The following is a 12,004-nucleotide window of genomic DNA, read 5'->3' as shown; positions in this document are numbered from 1 at the left end:
GCCAGCGTAAATATGCAGTTACGATACGACGGTGTAACACAGTTACACCAGTCAGATCTACGGGAAATCTATGCGTAATTGATTCTAAGAATCAGGCGCATAGATACGACCACGCAACTCAGAGATACGACGGCATATCTCGTTTGAGAATCTGGCCCACTGAGTTTACAGGTAAATAGAGAAGACAATTTGTTTTCCAAGGGTAGGTCATTTCAATGATCTGTTCAGAAGAATATAAAACAAAGTGGCACTGGTGGTAAAGGGTACTTTACTATGGACATGCATATATTCTATGAAGTTTACCGTTCTTTCGATACTACATCAACAGGAGAGTTATTACCAGAGCCCAGAGGAATCCCTGTTAAAACAGACTGTTTATGGACTACACTATCCTCCAAAGGAGGCAGAAAGAACTATGCCTACACGTCCGCCAGACAACCTGCACCCTCCACCTCCTGCAAGTTCACACCATACCACCACAAACAGGGATCAATTTAAACAATGGAAGACAGAGCGACAATCACATTATGGAGAACTACCAACTCTAGCAGGTACCACATAATATAAACCTGTATACAAAATCTAAAGCTGTACACCAGGCACAAAGCCAGGGGAGGACTGGGCTGGGGTGTTAGGGGCAGTTGCCTCCTGGACCAGTACTGTTAAGATATGTTGGTCTGGTGGCTCTGAGATGCTCCCTCGTTTAAACAGCAATCAGAGTAGGACCCCCAATACTGTACAGTGATTCTTTGATTGCTATCTGCTTCCCATTCAGACCTGCAATCACAGCACCTGGCAAAATAAATCTTACAGCACAGATTTAATTTGTTGCTCTGAAATTGTATGTGACCATACTATACTAAGAACCTAGGGCCAGATTCACAGAAGAGATATGACGGCGTATCTCCTGATACGCCGTCGTATCTCTGAGATACGCTTGTCGTATCTATGCGGCTGATTCATAGAATCAGTTCCGCATAGATAGCCCTAAGATCCGACAGGTGTAATTGACTTACACCGTCGGATCTTAGGATGCAATTCTAGGCCAGCCGCTAGGTGGCGATTCCATTGCGGTCAGAGTAGAATATGCAAATGACTAGTTACGGCGATTCACGAACGTCCGCGTTACCCGTCGCTCTAACTTTACGTAGTTTCCGTCGAGATACGCCGCGTAAAACTAAGGCTGCCCTCTAGGTGGACTAGCCAATGTTAAGTATGGCCGCCGTTCCCGCGTCGAAATTTGAAAAATCATGTTGTTTGCGTAAGTCGTCCATGAATGGCGCTGGACGCCATTTACGTTAACGCCGAGACCAATGACGTCCTTGCGCCATCATTTAGCGCAATGCACGTCGGGTAATTTTCCCGACGGAGCATGCGCAGTACGTTCGGCGCGGGAACGCGCCTGATTTAAATGGTGCCCGCCCCATTTGAATTAGGCGGGCTTGCGCCGAGCACATTTACGTTACACCGCCGCAAGTTTACAGGTAAGAGCTTTGTGAATCAGGCACTTACGCTGTAAACTTGCGGCGGTGTAACATAAATGGGATACGTTACGCCGCCGCAGCGTAACGTAATTGTCTGAGAATCTGGCCCTTAGAGCCCACAGAAATCTATCATGAAAGGGCCACTTGGTTGTGTTTGCCAACCAGACCAAAGGAACCAAATCCTCCCCTGTACACAGCTAAATGCACAGTTGAAATATATATATGTGAGATGTTTTTCCTCCCAAAGGATTTGCATATCTGTCTATTAATTGCTGAGATTTGCACAGCCCTATTAGACAACAGAAATATAATGTAGGGATGCTCCCGGTACCGAAACCAATATTTTGCGGTGCGATTTGCGTCATTACAATATAAATGGGTGCAAATTGCACTGCAAAGAATCGCATATGATTTGAACAGGAATGCGTTGCACTTGCTGTCCGAATCACATGCGATTTCCCTCACCGCTCCTGTGTGTGTGTATATAGAAAGGAAAAAGCGCCATCTAATGGGCAGTTTATTCAAAATGTTAGAACTCCGCAGGGCTGGAGGAGATGTATTGGTGATCCACCCCCAAGCTGACATCACTTCCGCCCTATACCCACCGGGTCCCGGAAATTCTCCTCCAGCCCTTCAAACACCTCCAGCAGCCGTGATTTTCTATCATCGGTGGGACTGGGACACCGATGCAGATTTTGCATTTGACCAGATATGTATTAATGTGAGTTCTTATGCCTCGTACACATGACCGGTTTTCCAGACAAGAAAGCTGACATTTTTTAGATTGGTTGGGAAAACCTGTTGTGTGTATGCTTCATAGCAGTTTTCCCGACGAGAAAGCTGCCCGTAAAAAAATTAGAGCCTGCTCTGTTTTTTCCCATCGTGTTTCCCGTCAGTCTTTTTCTCGTTGCGAAAACCGCTCGTGTGTATGCTTTTCCGAGGGGAAAAAAATGCGCATGCTCAGAATCAAGTATGAGACGGGAGCGCTCGTTCTGGTAAAACTAGCGTTCGCAATGGAGATAGCACATTTGTCACGCTGTAACGGACTGTAAAGCACGAGGCTGAAAAGCGTGAATCGTCTCTCACCAAACTTTTACTAACACGAGGATCAGCAAAAGCAGCCCAAAGGGTGGCACTATTTGAATGGAACGTCCCCTTTATAATGCCTTAGTCAATATTCCAATCGCACACCTTCCTGGAGAAACGGCCAATAAGTGCAAAAATAGGTGCTGAAGCGATCACCAGCTGGGAACTGGAACAACAATCATACGTACATATTCGCCAGCACACCGTGGATCGTTGAGAACGTCCAAAAATGTATTGCAGTGAAAACATCACAAGGATTGCAACGTGTCGAAGTCGCGCAGGACCTCTTCGTCAGGCAAGTGATACCCTTTATAATGCCGTCGCTGTTGGACGTCACTGCGCTTTGGTCGAGCGGGTTTTTTGACTGAACATGTTTATGTAAGGCAAGCTTGAGAGGAATCACGTCGGGAAAAACTTTGGGTTTTGGCATGTCAGGAAAACCGGTCGTGTGTACAGGGCATAACATTTTTTATAAACTGCCCACTAGATGCCACTTTTCCCTTTCTATCACACACACACACAGGAGCGGTGGGGGAAATGGCATGTGATTTAGACAGGAATCGCACCGCATTCCAGCTCAAATTGCATGCGATTCTTTGCAGAGCCATTTGCATGCTCTTTGTTCTAACTTGCTGTCCATGATGAAATAGCAGATGTAATATCGCACGTGGTCAGAATAGCACCAGTTGCACAGCTTCCGATGTACACAGAACAATGTTTTTTGGCACACTGACTTATGAAGGTCAGTGCTCCTCTGTGATTGTGCGTGCCATCTGTTGGCGTGTTACAAAACGTTTTGATACCACCTCGTAAATACCTGTAGCGTCTGGCTACTTTTATAGCAGGTGCTGTTGTAAATTTAGAAGGGGGTCAGAGAGTTAATTGACTCTGATCAGGTTTATTTGGCTAAATTTAAGGCCTCTGTTCCAGCTCTGGCTGTTCTGTGTGCCTATCCTCCTGTCTGGAGACTTCAGTACCCCCAGACGGTAGGTGGCAGCAGTAGAATCAGGGTCGTGTAGATGCTTCTCCTCAGCAGCCAATCAGGAGGGTTGATCGCCTCGCTGGGCATGCTGGGACGGGTATTTAGGGTGCAGACGCCATTGGCTCGGGGTCGTCGCCGCTCTGCCGCCTTCCACCTGGGCAATCGTCCCACCACCCCCGTGTGTGGCCCTCCTGGCCGGAGTGTGTGTATGTGTTGCAGTGTTCCTGGCTCCGGGACCACGTTGGTCCGTAGCATTAATCTACCTCGTAGACTCAGTAGGCAGACTGGGTCTACAAATTTGCAAGTGGTCCTGGGCTGTCCGTCCAAAGTGGAGGAAGCCGGTCGATGGAGAACCTGTCTGGGGACACCGAGCACGAGGCTGGTGTCACAGCCTATCTGCTCATCGAAGGACACTTCGTATCTGAGAGGCTGGACGATGGTCGCCTATCAGTTCCTGATGCAACTAAAGCTGTTTGAAGGAGATCCGGGTGCTGAATCCAGTTGAGAAGGATTTTGGACCTGGATTGTCTCCACCTTTAGGAGGGTCTGTGGCAGAGATTTTAACCTAAAGTATCCGAGTGACACTCTGGCTGCTAGGCTGGTGAGAGAGGCCTATCCAGGTGCACTATACCCACTCTGGCTAGAGTGGCGAAGAAGTTTATCTTTGGGAGCAGGACTGTTTCCCGTACCAGTTAACCCTGAATCTGCCATTTACATTTCTTCTATCCCTTCACCTATTTCTACTTCCCACAAATAGAGCTTTCTTTTGGTGGTATTTGATCATCTCTGCGGTTTTTATTTTTTTGCGCTATAAACAAAATTTTGAATTTTGCTCTAATAAATATCTCAATTTAAAAAAAAAATGTTTTCTCAGTTTAGGCCGATACGTATTCTTCTACATATTTTTGTTAAAAAAAAAAACGTAATAAGCGTATAGTGATTGGTTTGCGCAAAAGTTATAGCGTATACAAAATAGGGGATGGATTTATGGCTTATTTTTCTTTTCTTTTTTTTTTTATTAGTAATGGTGGTTATCTGCGACAGATCGGACACTTATGACACTATTTTGGGACCATTCACATTTACACAGCGAACAGTGCTATAAAAATACACTGATTACTATATAAATGTGACTGGTAGGGAAGGGGTTAACACTAGGGGTGATCAAGGGGTTAAATGTGTTCCCTGGGAGTGATTCTTACTGTGGGGGGAAGGGACTGATGGGGGAGGAGACAGATTGGTGTTCCTATGTACAAGGGACACACCATTGGTCTCATCTCCCTGACAGGACATGGATCTCTGTGTTTACACACAGAGATCCACGTCCCTGGCTCTGTAAATGCGGATCGCGGGTACATGGCTTACATCGTGGCCGCCAGGCACACGCATCGGCAACCCTCGTGACGCGGCAGGGACAGATTTTTCCTCCAAGGACGTCCTCCTGGCAATTGAGCACCGCGCTGTAGACGTCTTCAAAGTGGTTAAAGGTGATTAGGTGGCAAACCAGGTGCCAGGGCTCACAATTCCATGAGGCCACTTTATTAAATTTGTGGCCCTGCCATACCTGCATTAATTGATGTTTTGCATCAACCACTGCAATATACTGTACATTAAATTATGGGAACCATAAAATTCTGAATTAATAGCAATTGTTTGTATTCTGTAATCTGTATGACACATTATTTCCAGAATAATGTAATGAAAAGATGTACATTTTAGTTGGCATTCCCTACACTGTATATGAAACGATCTTAAAGGTTTCCAGGTAGATTGGAAAATCTTCAGGGAAGCACTACTAACATTTGATTAACTAGAAATGTACACCAAAAAATTAGAATTTGACTAAAAAATTTGAATTTGACGTCTTCGAGTTTCAATGTCACATCACAAGCCTGGAATGAAGCATGAATTTGTCACCATTTCTGTCACTTCTGGTAAACACCAGGAAGGACGAAGTGAGAAATATGGTGAAGTCACAGGGAACAGGTAGCAGCTTCATAATTATGTTGTCTTCACCCTTCAATATTATAAAAATCATTCTGTAGAGAGGATTGCAGTTTTATATGCCACCCTTACATTCTCCAAGCCATCCAATCACGTATTTAATAAAACGTTAACTCCGCAGACCCCTGTACAGTATCTGCCGGTGTAAAACCCCCCATTGTTCTGCTGTGGAAGCAGACTGCATTGTATATTATGTACAGGAACATGTATATTATTTCTGCAGAATTATTCTACGGAACACTACACAAACAAGCAATCGATGAACAGGAGAATCCAGGGAGACTAAAGCTACATGCCAATTATCCTGCAGCAATCACAAAGGGCTCGTCAAGATTTCTTGACAATGCACTAAATATTTAATTATTCCTTATTTTTTCAACGCTAAGCAATATGGTCCAAGAAGAAACTTAAAAAATGTTATTTCTGAGATTTATATACTACTGTGCATCTTCTCTTACCCGTGTTTGACAGGAGCTGTTCTCTTCCCTGGTGATGTGTGTGACATGAAAACTACAACCCAAGAGCATTTTGTAGAAAAAAAGATGAAGAGAGTAGAGCCAGTGAAAGCTTCACATGACCACCTGACCATGGAAGGTAAAGGACACAACCAAGAGTTTCAAGTACGACCTTATCATTATATTTAACCCATTTTAAAGGGGTGGTTCCCCCTTAAAGCGGGGGTTCACCCGCACATAACGCTTTTTTCCCTTAGCTTCATGCTCGTTTTGTCTAGGGGAATCGGCTAGTTGTTTAAAAATATGAGCTGTACTTACCGTTTACGAGATGCATCTTCTCCGCCGCTTCCGGGTATGGGCTGCGGGACTGGGCGTTCCTATTTTGATTGACAGTCTTCCGAGAGGCTTCCGACGGTTGCATCCATCGCGTCACAATTTTCCGAAAGAAGCCGAACGTCGGTGCGCAAGCGCAGTGTAGAGCAGCACCGACGTTCGGCTTCTTTCGGCTACTAGTGACGCGATGGATGCGACCGTCGGAAGCCTCTCGGAAGACTGTCAATCAAGAAGGAACGCCCGCTCCCGAAGACCCATACCCGGAAGCGACGGAGAAGATGCATCTCGAAAACGGTAAGTACGGCTCATATTTTAAAACAACTAGCCGATTCCCCTAGACAAAACGAGCATCCATATAGCATCCATCTAAGGGAAAAAGAGAAAAAAAAACATCATTGGGTGAACTCCCGCTTTAAAACAAATTTCTAACAATACATTTGGAAGACTGCTTACACTGCGGGTAGGCTGGCTTTTTTTTTTTTTTTCGTACATACCTCGATATCGCCGTTTTATCCCTCGACTTCCGGGTATGAGTCTTGTGGCGGTGGGCGTTCCTAGTTGATTGACGTTCCTCCGACCGACGCATACTTGACGTCACGACTTTCCGAAAGAAGCCGAACGTCGCTGCGCAGGTGCCGTATAGAGCCGACTCTATACGGCGCCTGCGCAATGACGTTCGGCTTCTGTCGGAAAGTCGTGACGCGCAGTATGCGCCGGTCGGAGGAACGTCAATCAACTAGGTCCAGCAAGACTCATACCCGGAAGCCAAGGGATGAAACGGCGATATGCGATATGATCGAGGTATGTACGAAAAAAAAAAGCCAGCCTACCCGCAGTGTAAGCAGTCTTCCGAATGTATTGTTAGAAATTTGTTTTAGGGGGAACCATCCCTTTAAGCATTTTCAGCAGCTGATTAAATCGTTTACTGGGTATGCAGCTTCTTTATCTTTTCATCTTCATCAGTTTAAGCTGATACCATGGCCACTGCCCCAGGTTTCCTGTTTCAGGGTGGCTCCTTTCTCTTAAGCCTCGTACACACGACGGGCAAAACACATCGTTTTCCTCGTCGAGTTCCTTGTTAGGCTGTCGAGGAACTCGACAAGGCAAGTTTCTCCATTCCCGTCGAGGAAATAGAGAACTTGCTCTCTTTTTGGCTCGTCGAGTTTCTCGACAGTTTCCTTGACGAAAATTTACACACGACCGGTTTCCTCGGCAAAAAAATATCTCCCAGCAAGCCTCGGTCATGTGTACGAGGCTTGACAATGTCTAATGTGGCCTCCCCTACTTGTGGACATCGCTGGACAGAGAGGGACCTCAGGTAAGTGTTAGGGGGGCAGCTGCACATAGAAGGCTTTTTATCTTAATGCATAGAATGCATTCAGAAGGTTTTTTATCTTCCTTTACAACCCCTTTAACCACCTCAATACCGCATGCCATCATATGAAGTCCTGGTATTGCAGCAACGGGCATCGTTCAGATATCCTTCTTTTCAGCCGGCGATTCAACGCACCATAAGAACGATCATAGCGGCAGTTCTGCTGCTTGATAGTTCTTATAGGCGGCAGGAGGGGATGTCCTGCCCCTCCCGCCGCCATCTGATACTTCTCCGGGCTCTCCAGTGCCATCGGGGGCCCAGAGAATGAATCGGCCGGCGCCGGCTCACAACGATAGAGATTTTGGGTGACCAGATGGTCATCTCTATGACCGCCGGAGGCCTGGGCGCAACCTTATGACGTCAAGCCCGGGTACCCGGAAGTAAAAAAAAAAAATGCAATCGCGGCAGAAAGCATGAGATCTGTGATTTTATTTCACAATCTCATGTTTTCAAGACTGGAGGAGAGATGTGGGGTCTTATTGACCCCGCATCTCTCCATAAAGAGGACCTGTTACAGTTATTCATATTACAAGGGATGTTTACATGTATACATGTTTGTAAAAAAAAAAAAAAGTAAAATACAAAATAAAATAATAATAAAAAAAAATGTAAACGCCCCTGTCCCCAGTAGCTTGCGCTCAGAAGCAAACACATATGTAAGTCCTGCGCACATATGTAAATGCCATTCAAACCACACATGTGAGGTAACGCCGCATGCGTTAGAGCGTGTGCAACAATTCTAGCACTAGACCTCCTCTGTAACTCTAAACAGGTAACCTGTAAAAAAAAAAATTAAAGCATCGCCTATGGAGATTTTTAAGTACCAAAGTTTTGCGCCATTCCATGAGTGTGTGCAATATTCAAGCGTTACAAGTTAGCTATCTATTTACTCGGCGTAACATCATCGTTCACATTATACAAAAAAATTGGGCTAACTTTACTGTTTTGTTATTTTTTAATTCATGAAACCGTATTTTTTCTCCATAAAAAGGCGTTTGAAAAATTATTGAGCAAATGCCGTAGATAAAAAGTTGCAATAACTGCCACTTTATTCCCTAGGGTGTCTGCTAAAAAAAATATATATATATATATAATGTTTGGGGGTTCTGAGATATTTTCTAGCAAAAAAATTATGATTTTTACATGAAGGAAAGGAGTGCCAGAATAGGCCCAGTATTGAGATGGTTAAGGACCCAAGCTTCTTTTTAAGATCTGTTGTTTACAAATTAAAATATATTTTTTTTGCTAGAAAATTACTTAGAACCGCCAAATATTATATATTTTTTTCAAACACCCTAGAGAATAAAATCGCAGTCGTTGCAATACTATGTCACACCATATTTGCGCAGTGGTCTTACAAACCTAATTTTTAATTTATACTGTGAAAGATAATGTTACGCCAAGTAAATTGATACCGAACATGTCACGCTTCAAAGTTGCGCCCGCCTGTGGAATGGCGACAATCTTTGACCCTTAAAAATCTCCATAGGTGACGTTTAAAAAGAGGTCTTTTGCTAGAATTTATTTCTCTCGCTCACAATGTGTGGTTTGAACACTGTTTTCATATGCAGGCTTGACTTACGTATGCATTCACTTCTGCGCGCAAGCTCGGCGGGACTGGGCACTTTAAAAAAAAATCTTATTTATTTAACTTTTTATTTTTACACTGTCCATTTATAAAAAAACATTTTGGGTCACTTTTAAACCTATTAGGCCCCTTTCACACGTACGGATCACCTGAGGATCCGTACCTTTCTCATCCGCTTGCTCAGTGGGGATCGCTCTGTTGATCCCCGCTGAGCCGGCAGATGACAGGGCGGTCCCTGCACATTCGCTTTTCATCTATGGGGGGATCGGATGAACATGAACCGTCTGTACGTGTTCATCCGATCCACAGACGGATGGAAAAATAGGATTTTACTCCGTCTGCAGAATTGGACCATAGCAGGGACCGATGAGATCGGATCTCGGCGGATGTTCATCCGCTGACACCCACTATTCCATAGGGATACATGTATGTCCATATTTCATCCAAAAACGGATGGATGAAATACAGACATACTGTCCACACGTGTGAAAGGGGCCTTGCAAAGAATGTAAACATCCCTTGTAATAGAAAAAAAGCATGACAGGACCTCTTTAATGTAAGATATGTTGTCAAAAAGACCTCAGATCTCAAAATTACACTATAAAAGCAACCCAAAAATGTATTTATTTTTCAATAAAAAAAATCCCCTTTAAGACCATTGGGCAGAAGCGACGTTTGACGTCGCTTCTGTCATCCAATGGTATGGAGCCAAGTGGGGGCCATCTTTCCCTCACTCAACTCCAAGTCTCTCAGAGGAAAGGACCTGATCGTTTCCGCCGCTACCGACGGCTCTGGTAAGAGGCCTCTCCCGCCCCCCATAAAAGTAAACTTGTGGTGAATCCGCCGCAGAGACCGCTTTTATCTGAAAGTGGACCGCCTGATGTTTAAAAAGATACCGGTTTATGGCAGCTATCCCCAGTAACCCCGGTATTTAACATCAAACAGCCACCGTATAATGACCAGTGGTTAAATGAGCTCTCCACTTGTTCACATGCCCTCCTGAATAAAAAAATGCTTTATAATGCAAAATCTTACTGCAAAGTACTGTATTCAGGGCCGGACTTACCATTGGGCTTGACTGGGCTCAAGCCCATGGGCCCCGCCCAATAGGGGACCCCGGGAGGAGGAAGCAGGAAGAGCCATGCCGCTGCTGATGAAGAGGTAAGAAGTCCCCTTCACCCCCCGCTCAACAACTACGATCGGCGGCCCCCCTCAACAACTTCGATCAGCTTTGATCCCGGCGGCAACAGCTTCGATCTTCGCGGCACGCCCCCCCCGCTCAACAACTTCGATCAGCTTTGATCTCGGCGCCCCCCCCCTCCGCTCAACAACTTCGACCCCCGCTCCAGGGGGCCCCTCAATCAACACTCAAGCCCAGGGGCCCCCACCACCCTAAGTCCTGCCCTGACTGTATTTATAGAGAATTAACAATTTCCTGAAGAAGAAAGTTATTGATTGAACTAGATGGACTTGTGACTTTTTTCATTCAGACTAACTATGTAAGAAGGACAGCTTTTTTAAATAAAAACATGCATTATTTACTAAGAGTGTATTGCCAATGAAAGAAAAGTCTCTCAATAGCAGCTACTCTGTCTTTTAGAATTTAATAAGAGAGCTTATAGAGCCACGTAGAAATTTGACCAGCAACGATGAAGACCATGCCAGGTTCCACCAATATAGCTTAATGACCAGACAGTGGCAGGAATCACATTGTCGTGCCACATCATGGTATTTATTGAAATTCCTCTTCATATCTATAATTGCTTAAAAAAATTGTAAATTCCTTGGGCCCCCCTGTGAGGAAACATGGAAAGTTCTTCCTCGACCTACAGCCTTCTAGTAAGGAGCAGGACATATTCAGTTAGCTTGCTGCTAAAATCTGCTTTTGAAGGTCTGTGTCCCAAAAAAGAAGAAAAACAAAGGTGACCACTCTTCATTACTACAGCGATTATTACTGAATGGACAGAGTACTTTCAGCTTTTAGCATTGTTTTATTAGTTCCAGTAATGGCTTTTACTTCCAGGAGAGCATCACATGAAGACAACACATCAATCTACTTACTATCCTCTGCCATTGGAAAAGATTAAAGAACCCAAGGAACCGTTGCCAAAAAGCATCATCAAGCGACCACCATTGCAGGCTGTGACTAAGTACCAGAGTGACTTCTCCAACTACTATCCCGTGGAACCAAGCAAGCTGGCCCCCCCACCCACCAATAACCTGACAGTAAACCCATTTTATAGGTGAGAAACTGGAGGATATACAGTATGTATTGATGCATGTATATGCACTTTAGACCCAAGCTGTGTTCAATGCTTGGGCACCGGGCCAGTATAATAGGACCACGAATATGTGTCAGTCTACACAGGCGTTTGTGTTATGATGTTGCCTGTAAAGCATTTCAGCAATAATCGTAAAGTAGCTTTTTAACTGGGTCTTTTGCAGTGATATACTCTCTGCAGATTATATAGAAATTACGTTTCCAGGTACTCTGTATGCATAATTATTGAATATATCACTTTGATTATCTTAAAGTGGAGTTCCACCCAAAAGTGGAACTTCCGCCTTAAGCACTCCTCGCCCCCTTACATGCCACATTTGGCATGCAATTTTTGTAGTGGGGGCTTCGGTAGGAGTGGGACTTCCTGTCCTGCTTCCTACTTCTACCCAGGGATCACCTAGGCGACTCCTCCTCTC

The 12,004-nt window shown here is 44.8% G+C and overlaps 1 protein-coding gene across 2 annotated transcripts in view; it reads left to right on the top strand.

The window, feature by feature from the left end:
* Positions 1 to 12,004, top strand: part of LOC120915118 (stabilizer of axonemal microtubules 1-like) — a 56,321-nt gene that overhangs the window by 13,707 nt on the left and 30,610 nt on the right. For both annotated transcript variants that reach the window (XM_040325372.1, XM_040325373.1), the window contains exons 4-6: positions 329 to 551; positions 6,028 to 6,150; positions 11,331 to 11,550. In XM_040325372.1, the coding sequence (XP_040181306.1) occupies positions 329 to 551; positions 6,028 to 6,150; positions 11,331 to 11,550 (566 nt within the window). The remainder of the gene's footprint in view (positions 1 to 328; positions 552 to 6,027; positions 6,151 to 11,330; positions 11,551 to 12,004) is intronic.

This window comes from Rana temporaria, chromosome 10 (assembly GCF_905171775.1).
Source record: "Rana temporaria chromosome 10, aRanTem1.1, whole genome shotgun sequence".
NCBI lineage: Eukaryota > Metazoa > Chordata > Amphibia > Anura > Ranidae > Rana > Rana temporaria.
Note: the sequence above shows the minus strand (reverse complement) of the source record. Positions and strands in the feature narration are given on the sequence as shown.